At 35.4% G+C, this 27771-nt stretch overlaps 1 protein-coding gene across 6 annotated transcripts in view; it reads left to right on the top strand.

Annotated features, from left to right (window-relative positions):
- Positions 1–27771, top strand: part of ADGRB3 (adhesion G protein-coupled receptor B3) — a 466435-nt gene that overhangs the window by 170383 nt on the left and 268281 nt on the right. For 5 of the 6 annotated variants that reach the window (XM_040598982.1, XM_040598983.1, XM_040598981.1 and 2 more), the window contains 3 exons: positions 13625–13735; positions 18929–19090; positions 27141–27305. In XM_040598982.1, coding sequence (XP_040454916.1) covers positions 13625–13735; positions 18929–19090; positions 27141–27305 — 438 coding nt within the window. The remainder of the gene's footprint in view (positions 1–13624; positions 13736–18928; positions 19091–27140; positions 27306–27771) is intronic. The other variant, XM_040598984.1, reaches the window with a different exon arrangement.

Genomic DNA, 27771 nt, shown 5'->3' with positions numbered 1-27771 from the left:
CCACCTTATCTTTTCTAATTATTCAGAGTGCATTCCTTTCTCAACACAAACCAGAGCATCACCCAGGGCATTGTACCAAACTCATCCCAACTATCTTTTTTTTAAGAACTTGTTCTGTCTCACTTTAGATACTATTTAGTTAAGAATCATATAGGACTCCTGCTTTTCCTGATGCCCTGAAGCCTGCAGCAGTCTCTTTTCTGCTACTCCAAATTCTGTATCCTACAAGGAACTCCTAAGTTTTCCAAGACATGTGAGAGGATCTATTCCTTGCATAGGGCATGAGAGGAAGCACAAGAAACTTCCAACAATTTCCACCTTGAAGTAGTGATGTTTATGCAGGCTCATTAGAACTTGGTCAGAAATTCTCCCCATATCCTCAATTTTTAAGTCTTTTTATTTAGAATCTGTAAGCTGTGTTTTGACTACCAGAGTTAGGAGCTAAGTGGCCACAGAAATATTATACCCCTCCAGCTATTAGTCCCAATTCTGGATCTACAGAAACTGGTGTGGGACTCAAAACTTGCTTCAACTGTTAATACCAGATAAGTGATTTGCCTTTCCTCCTGCAAAGAAAGACTTATCTCTAGGGCTAGCCGGAATTACCTCATTTAAAGATTTACATCTTATTTACATACTCTGAATAGCACCTTCTTTTCAGACTAATATTTGAGTACTTCTTGATTGCTACAGGCATTTGTCCAGAAGAGCCCTGGTAGCCCAGTGATCATGTATGGTAGCGTTTCTCTCCACAAGTATTTTACTATTTATAATAAATTCTTGCTCTTCTAGCAAACTGCCCATGTCCTGACACAGGAACATAGCAAAGGTATAGTGGCTGACATTCCTAACTTCTGTTTAGTATGTACCTAATGCATACAACTGTAACATTTCACATTAATAACAACAATGTTCCTTGGGGGAGTAAGAAAATAGCAGAGGGCAACAACAAAAGATGTTCTCCCAACTGGAACTTTCTCCTGGATTATTGTACTGTCCCATTTTTAATATTGGGAATAACTTATCGTCATTACTCTTTAAAAGACTACCACTGAGAGGCAATTCCAGGCTGACCTCATAATGAATAAGGATTTTGTGAAATGACGCTCTAACTGTAATTCTTCCTATAATCTAAAGGCTTAAATTGTGTAAGAATCTACATGGTCTAGCAGGACATAGAGAAAGGAGCTAGAAAATAATTTCTTATTATTCTAGGCCTGTCAGTCCTGTGTGCGGCTCACAACCACAGGAATTAATCCATCTGGAGCCAGTTCTGCTGACGCAGCAGTTATACACACATTCAATTCCTTTATTTCATTACTTTTGATTTACACTAGTGCAGGTGAAAGTATTGTCATTTGTAGGTGATGTTACTCCGGTGTTAATTTTTAAAACCACAACATCAGGCAGAATAAGACTTGTCTGTTCTTTTGATAGTGGCAAAGAATAATTGAAATGCACCACATAAAGTGATCAGAATTATATAAAAGTGCTAACTGTGATTACTGATATAGGGGATTGTATATTAGCTTAAAATACTTATTTTTGGATAGAATCTGTTACATAAAAACCTGCTTCTTCATGTCTTTTGGCAACTTGCAATGATTTTTTTTTTTTTAAATATAAATTACATGGAAGTAAGAAATGGGAACATCTGTTCTACGGCCTAAGCTCTATACATGTGCTGTCATGTGGCACCAAGCCCTTTTCCCAGAGGTAGATCCTGTGCACCCAGACTATCCTTTTGAGATGTTTTACATATGTTAGCATGTGGGCACTTGTATAACCATGCCTTGCATCGATGGGTTCTGCAGTTATCCTGGGAAATAAATTACTCTGACTGTAGATATAACTACCTCAGGGCTCCAGATTGAGTTCTGGCACAGAGCACTCCAGTTCAGTCAGGCTTTGTAGACCCATTGCTGCAGCGCTTTCAAAACCTTCATTAAAACTAATGGAACGTTACTTTTGAAACTTAGGATTCTTTCAATAGATTTTAGTGGAGTTTGCTACTTATATATCAGGAAATAATTCTGCTTTTTTAAAAAAATCATTGTATTCTCATTTGCCAAAAGACAGTCCTAAAGTCATAAGACTTTAGTTTTTAAAGTATTTCATTTACTCCGAGATGTAAATACCAAGCTGAAGTAACCTTTAAGTAACTTTTTTTTTTAACAAAACCCCTCAATTAAATATATCCTGGAAATACAAAAAATATTCCACAAGGTCAACACAGAATGAGCAGTCTGAAATAGGTCTAAAGCTAGGGTTCTTTTTCTGTCACTTTCATCTGAGAACTGGTAGTTGCGAACTTCAACAATAGCTTTTCAGGCTACTTCACGTACTCTTGATAACTAGATTGAAAGAAATAATAGGTGCTGTATAATTTTTGTGTTCAACAATTCTTTTTCTGAATTTATAATCTCTTCTGCCTTATTCCATTTTTTAAGTTAATTGTTAACCACTTAACTGAATGTGAAATAAGTCTAATCTATTCATCGTGGTAGTAGTATTGGATATGTGGTATTCTAAGTACATAAACAAGATAAGAGTTGTAAGTAGGAATAATAACGCATAGGAGCTCTGAAGTTTGATGCTCTGCTTATTTTCCCCCAATACTTTAGCTGCTGTTCTAAAAAAAAATAAATTATTTCCAGTCATAGACACTTCCTCTGTTCTTCAATACTCACTGTTTCTTATTTTCAGTTTTCAATGCACATTGCCTGTCACAGCACTCTCCAAGCTAGCCAGCTGCAACAAGGTCTTTTACCATCTCATACCAACTCGCTCTTCATGCCAGACCCTCTGCTGCCTTCTCCTAGTCTCTCCTCATCCAGGGCGTGCATTCTTTCTCCTCCCTCTTCCTCGGCTGCCCAACCACCTAATTTAACCAGCCACAGATGCACCTTATCTACATCGGCCAAGCCACTGCCCCTGAAGCCAGCCCACAGCTGTATATTATCAATGATAATTAACCCAGCTTCATTCCTCTACAATTGCCTAGCTGTGATTAGATATACTGCTTTTATAGTTCTGATTCCTGATTAGACAATCAGAATATATACTACTAAGTCTCCAGTGGGCATAATTTAATGTATTGTTTCAGGATTTGCTTACCACAAGTATTTCATTATACATGCTTATAGTAGACTATATATGAGAACACTTCTTTGGGGTAATTAAATCATTAAATATTTTCAGAAAGCCAACACACAAGAATGAAAAACATAATTTGAAGCAAATTCAATTTTTTTTTAAATATCTTTGTATCAAAGATATTTTTGTAGCTATTTTATTGAGCTCCCCAGCAAACCCATTGTTTTCCAGCCCTTTTTAGACAGTAGAGTAGAGGCAATGGAAGAGATTTATAAGATTCCTGTGGGCAGATTTGCAAGTAGCTCCGCAGAGAACTCAAAAAAGGTTCATAGTTAGGAGCAGCATAATGAGATTCCAGTCTTAAGCCTCTCTGAGAACAGTGATACACATTCCTGTTGCAGGTCTTCAGCTGTTGAGAGAAAGTCAGTTTGTAGTAAATAGAACACCACTAACTACAGACTTCTCCATGAAAGAGATACTAGTTTGTCTATGTGCATAACTAATAGGTCATTTGGAGAGTTCATTTACATAAGTTATAGGCAGAGTTCCCAGTGCAATGAGTATTGTAAACTCTTATAGTTCTAAGTTCAGAACTAAACATCTTCACTGAAAAAAATCTCTGCTTGCAGTCTTCAGATAGTCATATATGTTAACTATTGGCATAACTTCTTCAAATGATGGAGCATGATGAACTAAGACAGACTTTGGGTAACCACGTCGCATATTATGCTGACAAGCTGAAATGAGTCACATGAGATGTATCTCGCACAGCTATCAGTGAATAGATGTTTTTTTAAATGATCTGTATTATTGACATATGTAGGAGAAGCAGCCACAATTCTTCATAAAGTACACTTCCATTAATCATCCTGGAGGTCAAAAGGTATAGATTGTTGCAGTAATATTTTTCAGAAGATGCATGAGAATTTTAAAAGAATTCATTCAAGTGTCTGACATCATGTAGGGATGTAGAAACAGTGAGGATACTGAAATCAGTTACTTTGATGCTTATTGATGAAAGTCAGGCATGCCCTTCTACCTCTGAGTATACCACTTCAGTATTGTCATCCCCATTGTTCTACCTGAGTATTTATGTCGTGTTGACTAGACTGTGTTTTATATTGCTTTCTAATTTAATCAGATAACTGGACCACGAGGCACTTTGCCATGACTGAGTCACAGCTACAGAACCACATTTTTAAAAGTTTTACAATATATGTATACTGAAAAAAAAAAAAAAAGCCAACAACCAAAACCCAAGTATGCCAATGGCGCTCAGAGTAATATGTGCATTTTGTAGACCTGTAGAGTATCATTATCATAGTCTTACCAGTTATAATGGATTTATTTTCTCAACCCGGTAAAGTGCTGTTGTTCCTGTGTTAAGAATAGTATGTTATAATCAGATAAGTATGTCCATTGAATATGTCTGCTTTTAGGTCCACTTCCCTGCTATACTTTTTTATATGTTGGCATTAGGTATTTGATCTGGTCTCCAGTAGGAGAGAAATCTTGCACCTTTGCTATTCTTTAATGCAGGCTTCAGGGTGAAATTCCCTAAGAGGTGGTTGACAAACTATGCACTGCTTAGTTCAGATCTGCAGTTGAACAGTTCATTTGTTTTTACAGAGGCAACACACCTGCCAAATAAGCCAACCATGTAGTCCTCTGATACTATGGACTGTAGAGGTAGGAAGGATGTTTTAGCAGATGAGGTCAGATTTTTTTTTCTAAGTGTGGATTATGCAGTAGGTGAAGGAGACCACTGCTTTTTAGCCTCAGTGTGGTATCTGGGTCCTTAAAAACATTAAACGAATTGCTGAGTTTGACCCTGAAATGAGAATCTCAGAGACCTAGAAAAGTGTGCTTTTACTGAATCCAGTGAAAACATCTAATGGATTTTGAAAAAAATCCTCAATGATCTAGGTCCGTGTGACTTTGATAGGTTTTGAGTAAATCTGTTATGTGCTTTCCTACTTGAAATCCCATGCATGTATTTCTGAAGAAAGGATTTAGTTATTGAGAAAATTTGTTCTGAGGCTTAGGTTTTGAATTGCTGTTTTTTCCTTTAATTTATGTCGTGTTCTCCCATGAAGTCAATTCTGTTGACTAGAGAAGAGGTAACTTTGAGTCATGATTGTTAGGGACATAGGTTTCATCATAAGAGTTCAGAGAGATCTTAGGTCAACATAAGAGACCTTTCAAGAGGTTCCAGGTCCATTCTGAAAACCACTGCAATACACTACCTGTCAGGTAGAGTTACAGGCTGGCAGGTAGGAAGCAGACAGGTAGAATGTGCCATGCAGACATCTCCTAGGCTGAACTGCATGGAATAATATGTTTGACATTGCACATGTGAGATTGTTAACCTGCCATCACATAACCTGCTTATGTGATGGTTCACAAAGCCTACATATCCTTGTGAACAGGTTATATAAACATCTTAGCTCAGAGTAGGTACATGGTTTTGGAAAAGACCTTCTAGACAATGTCCTCACCTGACAAAATTTGGCCTGGCTGGGTGGAACCAGGCCATCTTATAGCAGCCAGTGTTCTTCTCCCATAAAATTTAGCAGCTTCCCATGATGCCTATATACAAACAGCCATCTTTGGGGTACCGCAAATGATAAAAATGTAATGTGTAAAAGTCACATCCAGTGACATATCCTCCATTTTTTTTTTTTATTTTGTAAAAACAATTTAGGAGACATAAAACAAGGACAAGAAAATGCTCTTAAAAAGGCATGGAATGTCATTTAGCTTTACCATTCTAAAAAAAATAAATCCCACGTTCAGTTAAACTATGCTTAGTGAGTAGATTTTGCAGTACCTATTATTTAAAACATTGATTCTTGCTCCTTCTCTTCATACAGCTTCAGAATCTTTCATAGATAATAGATTTCAAATTTTAATGAATGCTGCTATCATTTAGAGAAGATTAGGCAACCATCTGCAGGGATGTCTGCAGTAAATAGTTGCAGGGCAAGGAAATAGCCTAGATGTCCTTGTGAATCTTGCTTTCTACAATTACCCTTACTTTTTGCTGTTTCTAGAACAGAAAAGAAAGAATGAAGTTATTGAATTCAAGAATAGCTTGGAAAATTACAGTCATCTTCTCTTGAGTTGTAAATGTATAGAGCAATAAAGAGGCACATACTAGCCTTTGTGTAATATCTAGGTAGCTTGCTGCAGTGTTCAGTAAAAAGAGATTGTTTATATAAAAATGCTACTATTCTGAAATAACTACTGCATTGGCTAACTATCAATAATTCAATTAATTAAATATATGACAAAGCAGAAAATTTAATGCAGAAGTAAAACCGTATGAAATGCAAAAAAATAAAGACATCAAAGTATTATTATGAAACTAAGATTTAAATTTTTAAAGGTTACACATGAATAAGTTATTATAGTAGAAATATTGCAATGATGAGAATACTACAAGAGAATGCATTATAGGTCTTTCATTTAAAAAAGCAAAAATAAATAAAGGTAATCCCTTGTGTTTTCATTCTTTAATGTGTTATTGCATCCATGAATGTCTTGACAGAACAACGGGGAACATTGTAAGAATAATGTACTGCTGAATTTAGAGGATTTTAATGTTAAACTCAATGTAAATTTTCTTTATTACTTTTATTATTTTTATTTTAATACAAACATTTTGGGATGGATTACTAGGGAAATATTTGAAGAGGGAAAATGCAAACTACAGAGTATCTTCTGCATGCTGGCTGTGACAATTGCAAAATATGTCAGACTTAGTAGAGATATAAATGGGTAAAGCTGCAGTTTAGGCTTTCATTCACCCCTCCTTTTCCTCTTTGCTTAGTTACAATTCTGCAAAGTACATGTGAAAACACACTACCTATTGTGGTGACACTTTACATTCATTTTGAACAGATATGAGTCACTTTACTAGATTCACATGCTCACTTTCTCCTTAGGTGTAAGATGATGAGAAACTGAGCCCAGGAAGGCAAGTAATAAAGCTTGCACAGTTTCAACATTCTCTGCACAAGTGAATAAACATGAAGGCTTTATGATGTTCTTCACTGACCAAATATGTAACCATGAATAAACAGGTTCAGATCCCACTGAAGAGAATGGCTGGCTAAGGGAGTCGCTGCAGAGATGCACAGAGAGACAGCAGACTGCATTGCCATAAGAAAGTCTAACTCACCAGGATTTGTGCTATAATTTATATTTTAATTCAGTAATATTTTATTTCTTATGTTATTAAAAAAAAAAAGGAATAATATTAATCTGACATTATTTCCTAGGAGCAAATGGGTGTCCCTAGAGTCAAACACAAACCAATTACCTATGTACAATATGTTGACTGTTTAAAATACAGAATTATTTTTCCTAATTTTTTGGAAGAGTGCATATGTATATGTATTAGGGTATCTCTGTGTGCAAGAGAAAAAAATCTTTTATCTAATTTCCTATAAATCTTAACCTATCATTTTCTTGATAAAATGCAAAAGTGCATTATAATTAAAAAACCAACAACAACCACTGTTGCCTTTGATATTTCCACTGCTATTAAAATCCTGTCCATGTTTTCATGAGTAATAGGATATCTTTCTCACTGTATTCATGAATACAGCTCGGTTCAGATCTTAATTCACTCTAATGAAAGAAATTATTCCATTCAGTTTGAAACTGGTCAAAGCTCTTCTATACTGTTTTGGAGAGCCAAAAGAGGACTTTTTATGGGACCATGATCTATGTAAGGAAGTAGGCAAAGACTGTTCTAAGAACGTTTTTGACATTTGCTAAGAAGAGGTTCCCATGGAAATCTAATTCGGCTAATAGCTATGTTACCATTTTGGCAACTTGCCTGCCTGGTGAGGAAATACATTTTAAGAGGTTCCCATAGAAAGCCATAGCCTAAATCTGTACTGCAGAGTGATGATATATCCTGATGCCCTGAAGCTCTGTGTCCTGACAGTGCAGCATTTGAGAACAAGTGCTTCCTTGTGGGGCCTGGGTGCCCTGCTACAGTGAAGCAGGGCTGGAGACAGAGAAGGGGCTGCTCCTGGCATCTTCTTCTCTTTTGTCACAGGGTTTACTCTAAGGGAAAAACCACTGCAGCTCATGTTTTCTTTGCTTTGAGTGTTTCGGGGGGGGGGGGGGTTGTTTGGGTTTTTTTTTTTTTAATCTCCAGCCCTACGAAAGAACTAAAAAAAAAACCACAACAGAAAAAAACACCAAAAAGAAAACAAAACCCCCTCAGTTCTTTGAATATTTCTTTTATATAGGAAAGATAATTTTATAGTGAAAAAGAAAGTCTCTGCTTCTCAATCCAATGCAAAATTGTGCTTCTAAGTCAACACACATCCTGCCATCTAGTGACCATAAGAAACTGTACTGACCGCTGCAAGGCTGAGGAGAAACCCCAAGTGCTGCTGTTACTGCACATTGCACTAGTATCTTTGTGGGAGAAACTGTAGAATAGGTTATGAAAAAATTAAATGTGCAGGAAACATTTTCAGGCTCCTGGAAGTCTGCAATTAATCAGATCTATTGAAATCATTTAATAGCTCAGTCCAAAAATTAAACAAACTGGTTCGTTATATATTTCTCTAGCCCTCTTTCTTCCTTTCCCCCTCTGCACCCCCTCCTTCCCTTTCACCTGGGACTTACATCAGCATTTTGCATAATTTCTGGGAAAAACATGTCTGTTAGCATAGAGAGGATGCCACGCTACTGCATTTGAGATGCTTTGCAGCCAGAATGTGCATTAATGCAAACTCTTTAATATTCATTCCATAGTCAAGAGTAATTGAAAACACTCATTTGAACTATTTATGGTTCAGGAGTGTGTGGAATAGTATGAAGTACAATGCCAGAGTGCTGTGGGTGAAAGAAGAAAAGAACAAAAACTTCAGGGAATCTATTGCCTCTTCTTGCTTTTAAGGTTCTGATCAGCCTTCAGGGAGCTGCTCACCATTTCACTTTCTGTGTGGTTCAGTACAAGCTGAGGACACCCAGCAACTCAGAGGTTGCTTTACATTTTACATGTCCTAAAAGGGTAACCCTAAAAGGTTCAATCACTTTATTTTTTTTTAACAGTTCATTCACACTGTTGTCACCAACTGCTATGCTGAAGAAGGCTTTTTTTTTTATTCTTGCCAGTGCATTCTGTACCATTAATAGCACAAATCATAGTAGATGGTACACCTATAACACGATCAATACACTTACGCTGTGAAGTTCCCATGAAATGTGACATAAAAATAACCAGAAGAGCCAACCCAACATGGTTAATGTCAGCTGATGACAAGGACATATATGTAACAGGCTTAGGAATATTATTAAACAGTGTAGGCATAAAAAGTGTTTGATGTGTACCTTAAATTCAGTTATTATCCACTTTAGCCATTGGTGAGCAGAACCTTACAATGCCAGTATTTTTCTTTTGTATTGCTCAGTCTTCCTACTTTGCATTTTTATACTGTTAACAGATGTTTTTTCTTCTTTGTTCCTACAGAGAGCGCATGGCACCTCTCTTGTCTCCTAAAAATGTACACCTACATTGGCCTCAAGATTTTAGCTTCTCCTTAAAAACTAAAAAGGTTACTCAATAGGAAAAAAAAATCCCAAAATGTAACATAAAAATAAAGGTAAAGCCAATGGGACTACAGATAAGAGTTGTTGTAAATAATACTCAACTTTGGAATTTCAGAAAAATATTTTTTTTTTTACTCCTAGAATGCATGGAACTATATTACATGCTTTAGAGTTATATGTAAAATGAAATAAGTCACTTCCATGTTAAGATACATTCATTGCTAAGCTACTTTCAAGTATTGATCTATTGTATACAGCTGAGGAGAGAAAGAACATGCATTGTACTGCAGGAAACTATTGTAATTCCATAGGCACCAAAGGACACTGATAGCAGCATAAATTTTTTTATCAGATAACGAAACATCAGATTATCTACCACAAATGTTTGGAATATGTTATGGTTTGTTATAAGGCATGGTCTTGTTAAAATGATCCATTCAAGGTTCCCCATAATGTTATTTTTTATTTACATTTTGAGGTATTTCTCTAAGTTTTATTCTTAGGCAGGTAGATTGTAACATTAACAATGTAATGAAAAGCATTAAATACCTTTCATGTTTTCAAGCCTAACTTAGAGTCACATTGGTGATTTCTGGATCAGGCCATGTACCTGTCTGCTGCAGAAAAGATTCATTGTGCCTCTTCATTTAATGAAACAATCTGATTACTATCAATATTTGAGGTAAAAGCAGAGAAAGACTGCTGTGTTTCACCCAAGGGAAAATCAGGACAGGCATCATCAAAAAAAAAAAACACATTCAGAAACTGATGTCTGCAAAAATATCTTATTGTGGGTTAAAAAACCCCCTTATTTTCAGCAGCAAGAACTAGGTAAGAAGAGTGAGAATGAGAAAAATTCCTTTACTCAGAATCTTAATTCAAGCATCCAATATATCCCAGACATCAGGTCTTGGATCTTGCTGCATTGACCTTGCAGGACGCCTTTATGCCAGATACCGTCTAGAGTAAGGTGGTTCTTAACACCTTTCTCACACAGAGAGTCCTTGAAACTACTGTGCCATTTTAGACATACTCTAGGCTGACATGGTTTAAAATGTTCTCCCAGCCTAGAAAGCATTTAAATCTACTCCGTGAAGTGTTGAGGGAAAAAGAATGCATAACTGGTTCATCTCCTACGTTTTTTATTTATCTGGGATCTGAAAATGGAGGAAAGGTTTTTTTTTCTATTTAGTATTGATTGTAAACTATGGCAATCACTTAAGATATTTTATTATAAAATGCTTCATAAAAAATGCATTACTGTTGAGCTTTTTAGATTAAACAATTTTGAGAGCACTGTTTGTACTTATGCGCCGAAAACGGGACACTTCTGCTCCCATTATGAAAATGGACTTGATCCTTATTTTTCTTTTCTTATGAGGCCTGAATTTTAATGAGGCCCTGAAGTCCTCACCGATGCCGGTACACTGCACTTCCTCTCACGGCTTTTGTTCGCATGCGGCTTTTGGTTAAATACTTCACCTGAGTATGAAAATGAGAGCACTGCATAAGTCTGGTTCTGGTTTTTGAAGAAACAAAGAAATATTTTACTCTTTGTTATGAAACACTGATCTTCTATATATATTTATATATTTACTATATAAATGCTTAATATATCAAAGGGAGATTAGTTGAAAAGTGCATCTCAAAGACCATCAGCAACAGTTAAAGTGAATTGAATGCATAAATTAAAAAAGTGTTGTTGCTAAGTGGAAAAATGAAAAAGTCGAGGCATGATTAGATCCTGCATCAACGACTTGTATTTTATTTTGCTTGGTGATATTTGTGAGTAACTCCATCGTTGTGAATGGAGCTACGCTGGGTATTTAACCACAACCCTGAAAGCTGATCTCCCAGGCTTCACTCAGCCTCTTCACCAGAGGTCTCTGTCCTGCAGCACGCTGCGGAACAGGATGCTGCAGGACTGGGACCAGAACATTCACCACCTCCCCACATGCATCTGGGAAGTCTTCCTCTAGCAAAGGTCTCTCATTATTGCACTCTGTTTTAACTAAAGAAATAGAACTAAGCCTTCTGCAAGAATGGTGCCTCATCCTCTAAAGTTCCTTACAAGCAGGCAGCACGCAGGCAGCAAACTCAGAGCAAACATGCCTTGCTTTCACAGCCTCTTCTGGGGGAAGGCTCTGCGAAGTCTCATGTCCTTCACTACATTGTTAATTACAGTTTAAATGGTCATCTGTACTGCATCTTGTAAAAATTGTAAAAGCATCATCCTAATCATAATTTGCATTAGAATATTGATTGTAAAATTTTAATTATAGTAAGAGATTTCCCACAGAATAAAAACCTGTCTTAAATCAGAGAAGCTGTAGAAGACATGTATTTTGCAAAAATCCATTCATAAAATTTTGTAACACACATACATATATGTATATATAATATATATGTGTATATATAATTTAATTATCTTTTACATGTATTTCTGGGATGTATTAAAAATGTTAAATGAATTCTCAAAATACATTTTATTAATTAGATTTTAAAATATTCTCTTTGGAATGCAAACTGCATTGCTGTTCTCAAATGAATAATTAAATTTATATTTTAAGTGGTGCCATTAATGAATATTTACCAAAAAAACCCAGTAATTTGGAGAAATATATTAATAATTTACTAGAAAGGAAAAAAATGCTCTTTCTGCTGATTGACCCCTTTAAAAATAAATTGAGCCTTTATTATTTTCATAAATAGAAATTTAAACATGTTTACTTTGATGACTTATCGTAACAATGTGTTTGCAAATAATATTTATTAGTAGCATTTACATCTTATATAACGTTTTGCATCTTTTGAGGCAGGAAGGTAAGTTTTATTATCTTCATGACTTTACAAATTGGGGAGGATTTTGAATTTTGCATTTGCAAGGTAACCTTCCAGCAGAAAGGTATTTTTTAATGTTTATATTCCTAGTGCTTCTGACACCTTCTGCCCCATCGTAAACTTTATGAGGTTGTAGTTGAAGTAGTTTCAATGTTAACCCACGGTTCCCAGGACGTGCTTCTTAAACCAGAGTCCCCACAGAAACTACTTAGCACCCAGCTACAGACAGCTGTGTGTGCCTGGGAGGGCCAGAGGGAGCTGTGCTGAAGATGCAGCAGTCCCCCTCTAAGTGCAAAGGACCCTTCACATTTCATCACAGAAAGAAAAAATGGAGTCTGAAGTAGAAGGCTAGGAGGTTTGTGCAGGACCAGAGAGGGAACGTGACAGCAGTGACAGGATAAAAAATGAAGCACTCTTGTCTCCCACACTCCGAGCCTTTGTCATTGATTTTTATGTAGATTTCCCTACTGAAATCAATGGGGAGTTCTTTTTAAATACTGAGGGCAAGATATAACCTATAGTCTTTCTGAAAGCTGTTAGTTATAAAGGAAACAGCTCACAAACACTTGTTCTGTTGGATTCAGTCTAAAAATAAGCAGTTTGTTGGCTAAATTATTATTATTATTTTGCATTGCCATCACTCCCAAAAATGTTTTGTTATCTCTGTTAAGGCTTCATCAGCCTGAAAGATGAGTGCAGAAATAGAAGTCCTCTGGAGGAGCAGCAGGCTGTGCCATAGAACAGCATTGTCTAACACTGTCCCAGTCATTTTCTGGTGTGGTTTGCACTGATTAAAAATATAAGAATGAAAAGTCTGCATTTGAATAATTGGTTTGTCCTGTGTCGTACAGCTGATTTACAATATGTGTCACTACATTGAATGTTGGTTCATGCAATAAAATCATGTTTGAAAATCTGCAGACACAAATTTAAGTATTTATTAAAAGCTGAGTGTAGCAAAGGTAAATTGATGTTAACTGCCGTGATCACTTGCCTGACTCTTATCAGCAACTTCCAGGTATGTTTAGGAGCATATTGCATGAGACAGTATGTGACTTTTGAGAAATGTCTACACACAAGCTTTCATAAACCTTTATTCTGTCTTTAGAATTTGGAATGATGGGAGATCATACAATTAAAAGTCAGCGACCTCGATCTGTTCATGAGAAAAGGGTCCCTCAGGAACAAGCTGATGCTGCTAAATTTATGGCACAAACTGGTAATACATCAGTTACATTTTTCTATTTATTGTTGTTAATTTTAGCAAAACCACTGCATGTTTCCATAATCTTTTGCTGTATATTTGTCAGTTTTCTAAGCTGATACTTTTTTTGAATCATTTTTTTTTTTTTCACCAGTTAAAGTCCATAAATAAAGTAGCTGAGAATTGGGTAGATCATACAAAAACATGCATTGTGAATGTGGATACTGAATCAGTCAATGTAAGCATGAATTTCTTTAGTAGTAAAAGCAGTCTCACATGTACAAGACACAGGACAGCTTACTGTGACATACTCACTTTTTTCAAAGCTGTTAAGAACATGCTTCAGAATTTCTTTATAAACAGACTGAGGTCTAATCCCAGCTTTAGGCATTTATCAAATTAATTAATTACTAGGGTGACTTTAATGTGCATACATTCAGCATTTACTATCTTTGGCCCAGCACAACGCTCTATTCTCTGGTTTCCGGATTCATAATTGCTAAATGAAATTGGCCGTAAGTAGTTTTTAATTGGATGTGCAAATTATCTAAGACTTTTTCATCTAAAACATATTTTCTAATTTTGTTTGAGCAACTTCATCTTGTTTAGATAGATACCAAAATGATATTACAAACCTAGAGCTGAAGTAATTAAAAAAGAAAAAAAAGCCTGTTTACCAGCAGTTACCACAACTGCCTTTGAGGCCAATGATAAAATTTCAGCGGTGTGTTGAATAAAGCTCTCATACACCAAAACTACTGCCCATTTTAACGTCAGTAATGACCTGTGTAGCTGTTGATAAATTCTAATTCTTTAACAGTTCCCTACACACTCCATTCCAGTAAGTTACTGCATTGAGAATCTTGTGCCCAATAATTATTGTATGGATTTGAAATGACTTACTCTGTATTTCATAGTTACTAACCTAGAAAATATGCCTGCATCAGTCATACATAATGCTTCCAGTTTATATTCACTTTAGTAAAAGAGCTATAATTGCTTCTAGTTAATGTTGCATGTTGACTTCCTTAGTAGTAGGGTGCTTTACTTAACGTATTTGAAGAAATCAATATATTAAGTAATCTAAATACACATATAGCAAATCAGTGCAGAACTGTTTGACAAAGAATTTAGAACTGGAAAAGTCTGTTTCCCTCCTATTAATCTATAGGGCTACTTTTATGGCTAACTCTCAGTTTGTACTACTGTAAGTATATGTAGTGGAAGAAGGGAGCCTAGAACCCTCTTGGTCTCCATGCAGTTTTTGTTTAGGCAAGTAAAGCTTACTACTTACATACCTAGCACAGACTTAGAATGTTAGTTGCTTACTACATAGAATAACATCCTTGCTTTTATGCTGCTTCTTGAATTCATACAATTACTCCAAAAAATAAGTAAGATGATCTCTTATTTCCTTACATAAATCTCCAAAACTATCATATTATCAGGTAAAACTTGTATTTGCTAATTTCTAGTCATGCATTGCAGTGCATCTATTATGGGTGTTAGAGAACTGCATTATAAATGCAGTTATACCATCACGTTCTGATAGGTTGTATGTGTGGAGTGGGAGATGAACGTTCAAAATTATACAGGCTTGGTTTTCAAGGTCCTGTTCTGAAAGCATGTGAGATGTATCAGCAGAGCATATAAATTTACATGCCAAACTTTGAGGATATCTATATTTTACATAATGTAGATTAACGCATTTTAGATAATACTGCACTCTTTTTGGACATACTTACTAATTTTCATCTATTCTTTATTTTGGTTTTACTTTGTAGTGATCATTACATATTTTCTTCACCTCTAATGCATTCATTCTCTTGCAATATAATCAATGTGATATCTTCTTAAACTGATTCATAAGGATTTTCTAACATATCTATCTCATGAATTTACCCATGTACTAAGAAGTCTAATGACCTTTAAAGTAAATGGATACTGAGTTTGAGGTTTCCTATATTTTAAGCTTGTTCAGTGTTTTATTTTGTGTAATAATAAAACAGATGCAAAAGTGCAACGATATATTTGTATGCTTTAAAAAGGCAGAGAGATAGGAATAGAGAATTGTCCTGGAAAAGATTTATGAAAAACATTTAATACTGTTAAAGTAGTGGACTTAATCCACCAAATTTTGCTGGGTATGGAAGAGTTTTAAAATGTGGTATTCAAATATGCATTTTCCTGTTTGTTTATGAGTGATATGAGGTAGTAAAACATTTTACTTAAAAAAATATTGTGTGAATAATTTATTTTCCTATATTTGTCATTTTATGTGTTTGGACTGATCCTTCCCTTAGGTGTTATGGGATTTAGAGAGTATAATAAAGGTAAGTGTTACAGAGATCAATGAGGCCTTCCATACAGTAAGTTGTGTTTCCTCTTACATGTTGAGCAGCAGGGGAAAATAAGGGTTTGGTAGCTTGCCAGTGGTTAATTTGAGAATGTAGGTTTAATACAATAGATATAAAAATTTAAGAGTTCTAAAGTAATGGAAAATTAGAAGGAAAATAAAAAGTATCTCTTTTGAAATTTTCATTTCAGAAAAGAAAAAAGCTGAAAAAGAAATAAAGAAAACAATGGAAGATGTATTTGCAGGTTATGTAGACAATCTAGGTTTGTTCGAGAAAAGAAAGAAATCTTTATTTGCTTAAATTAAAGATTTTTAATTATGATGTCTGTGAAGATGTTTCCCTCCTGTAAAATATTTTAAAATAAGTAATCATACTGAAAGCAGTACAAAATACTCTGAAAAAAAATTTACCAAGAAATCATAATACATTGTGCAAAAGGAAGCAAAGAATCTGGTGGGATAAATTTGTTCTTTATTTTCTCTGATTTCACTCTTTTTACCATACATCATGTTAGTGTAGAAGATCTTGTCCCAGCGAATGTTTATGCCTTCTATTCTTTACATATGTTGAGGTATATTGCTAGATTCTGCTTTTTGTGAATGGACAGTACATGTATGCTCTGAACTTGTAATAATTAATATTAATTTCAAAATTCACTGAATACAATCACACAACTTAGTGTCACGTCACTACTATTTTTCATCATAATCCAAGGGTTAAGAGCAACTTTTTATCACTTTAAGATATCCACAATTTTTAAAATTCTCAGGACTTTATTTCTGTAGTTTATTAGCTATGTACTGTCACCATGCCTATGTTGGATACTGGATAATTTACAGTGAGTATATACGACTGTTTTACATAATGAGAAACATCCTGAGAAACATAGCTATGACTTTTTATGCTGTTTGACCTTTCATCTAAACCATTTTAACACAGGCAAAGTCAAACTTTAAACATGTAAGAAAAGACAAAAAATATTAGCCTAGAAACCCATAGTAATACAAATATTTTTTACTATGTACATAAGGCTTATAGTACATACTGTACAATTGTTAATGTCTACCTACACATTAGCTATATTTGCCTTATTACATCGTCTAACCCGAACCCAAGCCATGTAACAACCTAATCAAAATACTAAATTCATATCAGAAAAATGATTAAAAAAAAATGTGTCTGAATGTCACATTTTTTCACCTAATAGATACAGAAAATTGTTACAAAAATCACTTTTTGTGGATTTTTGTATGCAAAAACTTCATCATTTTGTCCTTGTCCATAGAAATCGTTAGAAATGTATATAATTTTATGAAAAGCAGAGGGGATTGTGTGCTAATTATAAAGCATTCTGCCTTGTTACTGAATAAGAAAATAAGAAGCACTATATTTATTTTTTTTTAAAGCATCAAATAGCCTTAAATTGCTTCTCAGAGGACTAGCAGAGAATAGCAGAGAAACATTTTGCAAAGGTTTCATGCTTGGCCTCTGGAAACAAAACAAAAAGAGCTTGTACAAATGCTTAGTACAAAAGCACAGATTCAAGAAATAGTATATCATTTACTTCATTCTTGGAAGATGGCACCAGAGTCTTCTTGGTTTGCAGACTTTCCCTTGATTGTGACAAATATGAAAACTTCTGGAAGACTAGAGGTGTATTAACATTTTAAATTTTAATTTTAAGCAAGCTATTCAAGACTAAAGGTTGTATCATGACACTGATTTTAAAGCAGAAAATCCCATTTATTTCAAAAGGACTTAGGTTTAAAAATCAAGGGTATGATACAGGCATCAGCATGCCATTTTATCCTGATTTTTAATGGAAAAATATAAACATGAATCCACAATTATTTACTCAAATTGTTAAGTAAGGTATATTCACATTATTTTTGCATTTGTGTTCTATGAATACTCGAGGGATTCATCTTTCTGAATATGAACGCCTTGGGTAAGGGAATTCCAGAATTGTGCATATGGCTGTTCATTGAAACTAAATTTAAGCATTCTTTCCTGAGCATCCATGCAAGAAGACTTTATGCATTATTTGCTTTCAAAAAAACCCAAAACAAACAAATTATAATGTGCTATCTCTCAACAATTAAAAAAACCCTGTACTATTCAAATGTACAGTATTAATAAATCACATCTGATAATTTTGAAACTAGTGGTATGTACTATATGTAGTAATGAGGTCTAGCAAATCCAAGGGTTTAGCACACCTGTAGGTCAAAAGAAAGGAGCAGATCTGTGCAGTAAATGATTGAACCAAAGTTCTCATCCCACTGTTCAGTTTAAAATTTAGTAAGCAAAGTGATTGTCTTTGCCAGGGAACTTCTCTCAAATGCCAGATGGCTCTCCTCTGCTGAAGAAAAGATAAGAAACTGGAGGGCTGGTTTGGGTGTTTTTCTTTTTTTAATCAGAATTCCCTTACTGGTAGAGTTCCTTAAACTATTACTTAGCTTTCACTCTAGAGTGATAAGTATAAATCAAAGATGTATCCTTTGGTATTATATAAAAAGAGTTGTCTATGTTCTTTTAGCATCCTGAGGGCAGTGGTGTTTCCAAACTGGTGAAGGGCAGTAGTTCTCATAAGGTTGTAAATGATGCTAAGCAATCGAAGTGTTTCCCTATGACAGGAATTATGTGACTGCAGCATTGTAGGTGTCTTTCTTTTCTATTCATTGCACATTTTCACAGCTGCTTTACTCCATGAACTTTCAAATCTTTATTTTTTTGTGGCACTTTTTTCTTTGATTTGTAAGAGCAGAAAATGATGAGCTTCAGCACCAAAAAAAAAAGTCTCATTAATACTTATGTCTATATTCGTGTTTGTTTGTTGTCTTGAATACAGGTGAATCTGGTGTTGAAGAGTGGGCCCAGTGGAGTACGTGTTCAGTTACTTGTGGTCAAGGGTCGCAGGTGCGAACCAGAACTTGTGTATCACCTTACGGGACACACTGCAGCGGCCCTTTAAGAGAATCAAGGGTTTGCAATAACACTGCCCTCTGTCCAGGTAGTGTTAGCAGCCAATAAATAAAATTGTTTTTGAACTGTATAATGATAAGAATTTGAAATTATATTATTATTATAATTATTATTATTACCATTAATTTCATAAGGACCTTTCAAGTAGAGCAGAGAACTGTAATTCTATTCAGCTGTGAAAAAAATGTGTCATGTGGATTGTTATTTTTACTTTCAGGACAGTCAAGATATGGAACAAGAGTGCCTTTTTTCTAACAGGTTCAGATTTTTTAAAAAAGTCTATATTCTCTGATTTTCACTCAGAAAAGAGAAGGTATATCGTGAGCACCAAATACAAACTAGGGAAGAAATCCAGATCACCAATACATTAAGAAGCAGAGACTGATTAACAGGGTGGGTTAAGTTAACATACTATTAGACGCTGCCATCAAATTGTTTTGCCATTTAGAATACTGTCTTCTAGGCGATGGGCCAGAAGAAGAATGTTCTCTGATCAGTAATGTCTTAATGGACTTTTCTTTACAATGTTCTGGCAAGAAAGGGCAACAGCTACCCATCAAAGGAAAAAAGATCAGACAAAAAGTAACTCTCTTACATCTGACACAAGGTAAAGGTCATCGGTATCTTGCATCACAGTTTTCCTACTCCTTTTGTCTCAGAGATCTGGACATAGCTGGAGTTCAGCAGTAGTTATACACTAAGGACGAGAGACAGACATGTTCAGGTTAGTTGCTGAAAGGGCATATCTCGTTTATTTAGACTCTACCTGTGGACATGATTAATCTGGGATGGAAAACAAAAGGGAAGGCATATGGCCTGTGACTATATTCACTTTTCTCTGCTGTGGCTGAAACACACGAAACAATTGTATGCCTGCCTTCAGATGCATAAATTCCTCAGGTCTTTGTAACATTTGATCTCAAGAGGGTGGAGAGCCATCAGCTTCTGGGGAAGTGCACTCCATTTCTGAAGTAAACTAAACTGTCATGCACAGAGAATCCCTTGGACTTTATCTCAATGAGTAGTAGCATATAGAATCAAACTCTCACATTGTTACTGTGTATTGAAAATATCCAATGGGAAGTGCATATGTGATCCCATTAGAGTTTGTGTCTCACCATTATAAGCATTTAGGGAACCTCTGTAATCAAAAGCAACTTAAAAGACTGTATCTAGATAAACAGTCACAGTAATAAGAACTGCTCTCAGCACTTAATGCTTCACAGCTGTGCTTTAAGTAAGCAGTTCACATGGGATATTCTAATATTTTAGGGTAGAAACCCCCAGACAAGGCTGGATTTGATAATTTGAAGTGTTTATGTACAAAAATGGCAACTATTTCTAAAAAGGCTAGCTTAGAGCCTGCTAGAGGTGGGATATATTGCAAAAGAACTCTTAACTTGAAAGTACAAAAATAAGTGAAAAAAGCGAACTATAAAAGAAAAGATCAAACATTCCAAACAATCAAAGATAGATTTAAAGATTTGTTTGGAACTGCATGAGATATGAACACAAAAACACGCAGTCCAGCACTCACAATAAAATGCAGTTCTACCTGCTTTCTTGCTCATATAGTATTGCCTAAGTAAAGGAAAGGCATTTAAATAATCTGATTTTACATAAATTTATCTTCATTCTCTCCAGTACAGAAAAAAACTTTCATATAACCCCCCCTCCCCAAAAAATCTATGTAATGCAGAAGTCAAGGTAATTAATTTTCTGTCAAAGTAAACTTGAAAAAAGTTAATTCTTAAAAATCACATTGTCTAGAAAACTTCTAAACAATGCTCACACAAAAAGATTGCTCCATATTTCTCAGGTCACAAAGGAGCTCTTTCCTAACACATGAACTCCTGCTTCAGGGTACAGCTTTTTTTATTCCAACTACCCAGTATGAGCAATGTTCTCACTGGCTAACAGTGATACTGCCAAGGTATTTTCCTTTGCAGATCAGCACAGCTGATTCTGATAATCTTCATATATCTTGAATTACCTTTCCTAAATAATTAGTCTTCTGGACTTAATCTTGCCTGTTGCACATAATTACAATAAACTTATTAATTTATGTTGGTCTCTGTCTGGCTACAAGGCAACTACTGTATGGCCGTATGCAAGATTAACAGTTTAGAAACGTGCTTTTCTTAGCCACAGCTCCATTAATTTTTCAAAAAACCCTTTAACTATTAGCGTAAGTATCCTCTCTCTTCATTATATTCTATATCCCATATCAGAGAGCTGCATAGTTCAGGATTATCCCTGGCCCATGCATAAGAAAATACATAGTTTGTATACCAGCATAATTAAATGACACAGTTGACAAAACAATCTAAATGTTTGCATATGTAGCTGGGATCTGGCCTGTGTACCCAGACCTGTACCACTCATTCCATGCAGCTTCTGGACTCTGATAATACAGCAAGATTTTACACCATAGAGTGTAAACTAGAAGCAACAAACATACCAACATGTAACACTGGTCTCTCCTTGTAACCTACAATTAAAAAATCTACTGGGCATATTCATCACATGTTTGCATGATTAGTAAAAGGGAGCAGGGAGCATTCGGAGAGCTGAAATAGTATTTCCTAATCAAAAGGTTGCCCCTTTAAAATAAAAAAAGTATGTGGAACGGCCTACTGGACTATACCTCAAGCATCTATCCACAAGCTTCAAAGGAATCTGTTAAACTTGCAAATACTAATGCAAGGCTTCCAGAGTTATTTTCATCAACTTGCCTTCCTATACTCCCTTTAGTGTCCAAGATACTGGGAAGTTAGGGAATACATCTCTGTGATCTCACTGTCCTGGAAAATATTGAGAATGGGACTCACCAGCTTCTTCATTATATATATGTATTAGTATTGAAATAAAACCTTACATTTCAAAGTAGTACACCTGATAATTCAAGTAAATCATGTAGGAACCATTTTTTACATAATTTTTTGTTTATATATATTTGTTCCAGACTAGTACTCTTTCAAGGACGGGAGACCATTACGTAAATTCAGTCTGCCTTGGAATCGAGAGTCTTATAGAAAAGTCTAGCATAGTAGGCTATCTCAGGATTCAGGACTGCAGTGCCACTGATTCGTTTCAGCTTAGTGGATGACTTCTAACAACTAGAAGATCATCATTATTTTCTATTTGTCCTTCTCCCTTGCCTTCAACAACTTCTACAAAAATTTAGCTCAAGCTCTGCATTTTCAGGCTTATGGATAAAACAAGATATGGCAGGAGGAAGAATACCCTAAACGATGTCAGCCATTTGTATACTTAAAAACTATATCTTCGCCTGTGTGATATGCTAAGACTGCTTATCTCCTTTTATTTTCTCAGAGCTCATATCAATGAAGTTTGGCTATATTGCTGAATTGTTGCACATCTTGATACATTCTCTGCCTGCACCGCACACTAAAAAAAATGTTACAAAGAAATTAGCCCTATCTTTTTTAATTCCTGTAGGTTTATTGTTAGTCATCTATCCTCTGAAAGTTCAGGCTTTCACTTGAAAGGAAAAAAAATAACTGTAAGGAAAACTTAGGTCTGTAATTAGAAAGAGACATGGCAGGAGTAGCTGTATGGCTTAAACTTGAAGGTTAGAGGGCAGCTGTCAGAAGATTTGCTGCATTTACATATTACGAATTTAAGAAAGATTTTTGACTGGACAATTTAAACTACATTAAAGGAAACTATAGCACTTAAGTGAGTTTAAATTTGTGCATACATATATTCAAATTTAATTTAAAAAAATTCTTTAATGCAGCATCTGCTTAGATGTAGTTATTCACCTGTATTAAACTATGATATCATGCAATCGTATAACCATAGAATATTTTGAGTTGGAAGGGACCCACCTCCCCTGCAGTAAGCCGGGACATCTTTACTAGGTTAGGTTGCTCAGAGCCCCGTCCAATCTGACCTTGAATGCTTCCAGAGATGGGGCATCTACCACCTCTATGTGCAACCTCTTCCAGTGTTTCACTATCCTCATTGTAAAAAATTTCTTTCTTATAACTAGTCTGAATCTGCCCTCTCTTAGTTTAAAACGGTTACTCCTTGTCCTATCACAACAGGCTCTGCTAAAAAGTATGTCCCCGTCTTTCTTTTAAGCCCTCTTTAAGTACTGAAAGGCTACAATAAGGTGTCCCCAGAGCCTTCTCTTTTCCAGGCTGAACAACCCCAGCTGCCTCAGCCTTCCTTCATAGGAGGGGCGTTCCATCCCTCTGATCATTTTTGTGGTCCTTCTCTAGACCCACTTCAACAGGTTCATGTCTTTTCTGTGCTGAGGACTTCAGAGCTGGATGGAGTACTCCAGACGGAGTCTTACAAGAGCAGAGAAAAGGGCAGAATCACCTCCCTCAAACTGCTGGTCACGCTTCTGTTGATGCAGCCCAGGATATGGTTGTCTCTCTGGGCTGTGAGCACACATTGCCAGCTCATGTCCAGATTTTCATTCACCAGTATCCCCAAGTCCTTCTCCACAGGGCTGCTCTCAATCCCTTCATCCCCCAGTCAGTATTGATACTGGGGACTGCCCTGATCCATGTGCAGGACCTTGCACTTGGCCTTGTTAAACCTCACGAGGTTCACACAGGCCCACTTCTTGAGCTTGTCTAGGTCCCTCTGGATAGCATCCCATTCCTCAGGTGTGTCAACTGCACCACTCAGCTTGCTGTCACCTGCAAACTTTCTGAGGGTGCACTTGATCTCACTATGTCATTGATGAAGATATTAAAGAGTACCGGGCCAGTATCACTTACAATGAAACATTAATGGCCATGATAGCTTTTCAATATCTGTTCAGTTTAAAGCTGAACAAATCAAAAGCATTTAAACCCCAATAAAAATGTGCTTGTAGGATGAAGGCCAGCATGGCCTCACACCTCCTCCCACTTCACAGCAGTTGTGTATGGTGAACACTGTGGGTGTTCACTTCAACATGACTAGGTTCACAGAGTGGCAGAGAGAAAGGAAAGATGCTCTGCAGTAATGCAAACTTGTTCTGCTAGCAATGTTTTTGACAGATAAGTTGGCAATACTCTGAATATTTTTGCCCCAAATAATGAATCTTATATCTGAAACTGTGTTATAGAAAACAGTAACTCCTTGGTGGGCCAGCTCTCCATCTGGTCTAATTTGGCATAGCTCATCTGGCTATAATTCATCAGATGTTGTAGGGTTTTTTGCATTTAGAAAATGGTATTAAAAAAAGAAAATCTTAATGAAATATCACAAAAAATATTCAAAGGTAAGAATTTTTAAATTAAGATGTTCTTTTAAAGCTTATCTGGATAATGTAGATACCACTGTAATGCATTGAATAGATTAATTCTCCTTTATATTTTGTTTGCTGACATTGGTTGTTTTCTTAGTGTTATGCCTTTTCCATCCTTGACTGTATTAGTTATCTACTAGTTTCAGCTATACAAGTCTATACATACAAGAAGGTAATGTGAAATTTTTGCTTAATGAGCTTACTTTAAACCACAAACAGATAGAGGGCTGCTGTAAGTTTGAGTCCACCCAAAGTGAAACATTTTGTTTTGGCTTCTGTTCAGGTATCACAGAAGAATTATTCTGTGCTGCTCCTAACATGCAGTCACTCTTGCCCAAAGAGATATACAAACTTTTGTTTCAAGACAGCTTCTTTAAAGAGCCCCTCAGCACGTTTTTGTCATTTTTAAATGAAGACAACTAGCATAAGGTTTTGACAGCATCAAATCAAAATTCCACATTAAACAACAGATGTAAACAAAAATTCAAAATGTCTTGACCCTGAAAAACCTGTGTCTACATAGTGTCAAGATCTTTTGAATTTATTATTATTAACAGAATAATATTTTTCTAATTTGGATTATTTTTTTTTGCTATCTTTTATGTTTTTTGAAGTACATCTTGTTGCACCTGAGCATCTTAATCAATGATTGTGGTATCAGGAGATGAAATTATATTGTTGTTATTACTGACTACTGTTTGGAATCTGATCTGACAAATCAATTTTTCATTAATTTTTCTCACATGATAAAAAACATGGAGTATTAGAGATATGTCTGGATTCATAAGCTAATACTTTGCCAATGAGAAAAAAATCTTCAGATCATATTGCTGGATCAGAGTAGCTGTCTAAGTACAGTACCTGTTGAGAAAAAATGAAATGTAAGGGATTATATGCAGATATAGCCATGAATTTACTAGTTTTAGAAGAGTTAGGTTCCTAGTTTTGCAAAATGTCACAGTTAATCAAGATTTCTAAAATAACTAGACTATAACCTGTCACTTTAACATTAATCATTTTTTTCTAATATAATGCAGATTGATGTGATGTTAAGAATAAGATAATTTTAATAAAGTTAGCAATGTAGGACTATGGAATAATTATTGTGCTTTTTGACCACTTGTACATGACCAACTAAAAACCTTTCATCAATTGAGCTGTTATCTAGTGGGTTACAATCTTCTCTGAATGAAGCTTGAAATTGTCTGTCAGGTACAATTCTCAGAAGGTAGCTAACAAACTTTTTACCTCAACACAGCATCTAAAATGACGATTTTTCTTATTTTTAATGAAATGCAATAGAACTTACCTACATGCGGAATTCCCCTTGATATTACTGATGATTTTGAGATAATATGCCAGGGAGCTGAATGCCCTTCCGCAGCCTTGCAACTGAACTTCACCTCAGGAAATGTTATTCTGATCCCTACAAGAAAAGAGTTTTATTTGTAGAAACTGGGCAGGTGATATGTGCCTTCAGGGCGAAGGAAACCTATATATGAGAAGTTCTTTCACGGCAATGAAATAAAGTGAGGACAAACCAGAAAATCTATTTCTTCTGTAATGTTGTGAATCATTACCAATGATACACTGAGATGTTATACACTATTTCACCCTCCAGACACCCTTCAAACAGACAGGGTTGCAGAAACACACAGTTATGTGATACCAAGTGTGATGCTCCATCTAGGTACTGTCTCTGGCTTTTTCTTAAATGCCTAGAATTGCTATAGGTCTCATCACTACATTAATAATTTAATCCTGTGCAACTGCTTTTATTCAAGCAGATGAAAAATAACTAAAGTTTGTATTGCATTATTTTTCACTTTTATAAAGAACTGTTTTACCAATGCACCTATGGAATTGTCTTACCAGTATGTGTTTACCTATAATTATATTAGAGAACTTTCTGAAAATTTAACTCTAGTTCCTTCTGAAAGGGGAATGCATATGGTATATAAGCTCATATGGATATTGTATATTAGTTTCTCCTACAGTGGAAAAAAAATAAGGCAGAGAAAGGTGCATCTTCTATGATTCTTCATATTAATTTTACACAATACTTGAATATAAAAATACTTAGGTGTTTGTAATTTATTGTGTACTCTGAAGCTGTTTGAAGTTTGAGTGAACACTTAAGATAGTGATGCATGTATTACTGTGTATGTTAAATCACTTAATATGTTCATGTAAGGAAATAGTGCAAAACTCTTGTTTATGTGGACTTGGAATTTTTGAGGAAGATAATCAAGGACATATGATGCCATGTTTCCACCATAATTTAAACAAGTGAAACAACTGTAAGATAACAGCCCCAATTTATGATGGTGACACAGTAAGAAATTATTGCATTTATTTCTATATTTTCAAAAGGAAGCTTAATTTAGATTGCTTCAAATTTTTAGAGTTGCTTTGATACATAAAGTATGCGCCTGATTTTTACAAAGACTACTCTCCTGAAAATCAGGGCTTTTAAAAATATGTCAAGTCAGGCACCAAAGATAGCATAACTAACTTTTGAAAAGGGAAGCCAACCTTCTTAAAAGAAAGAAAGAAAAGAAAATTTGGTAGTAAGATTAGTTTAAAAATTAGATAAAATGGTTCAAAGTTAAATATGCTTTAGATAAAATATACTTTTATGGACTACACTTTGTAAAGGATTTATTTGCCAAAGCTAAAGATTGTAATGATTTCCTTGAAATTGGCAAAATAATTCCCATCTAAAATATTGATCTTGTTTATTTGAGATCCTTCTGTTACTTGTGTGTCTGTTTCTGGTTAAAATCTGTTTGGTTTATTGCAGTACATGGCGTTTGGGAGGAATGGTCGCCTTGGAGTTTGTGTTCATTCACATGTGGTCGAGGCCAAAGAACTAGGACAAGGTCATGTATACCTCCCCAGTATGGGGGAAGATCATGTGATGGACCTGAAACACAACATAAACCTTGCAATATTGCACTCTGCCCTGGTGAGCTCATCTAGCAACTCTCTGCTTTGTTACAGTGCATTTGATGTGGGTTGTTGTGATTTATTTTGTTTCTCTTTCCACAAGAAAAAAGTTATGCAAAACGAGTAGATGGGGTAATACTTTTTCATAATTCTGACTGTAGTGATTAAAGGATATAGCAGACAATTCTTAGTTTCTTCAAGATACTCTTTCTGTAGGGCATGGTGTGGTGTATATAAAATCTTGATTCAGGATGGGTCTTGGAGAACCAAAAGGCAAACCTGAATGTGGCTTAAAGAGTTCAAAGGTCACACAGTTTCTGTCCATCACATCTGAAATTTTTTTTATATCTGAAATATTTGCTTTGAGGTTCAATGTATATTATTTATTAAACATACAACAAACATATTTAGGAAACCATAAAATTTTGTTGTTTTTAATTTATTCAAAATAGTTATTATCTACATGTGTGCAGAGAGAAAGGCTG

The sequence above is a fragment of the Falco naumanni genome, chromosome 6, assembly GCF_017639655.2.
Source record: "Falco naumanni isolate bFalNau1 chromosome 6, bFalNau1.pat, whole genome shotgun sequence".
Lineage (NCBI taxonomy): Eukaryota > Metazoa > Chordata > Aves > Falconiformes > Falconidae > Falco > Falco naumanni.
This window is presented reverse-complemented; position numbering and strand designations above follow the sequence as displayed.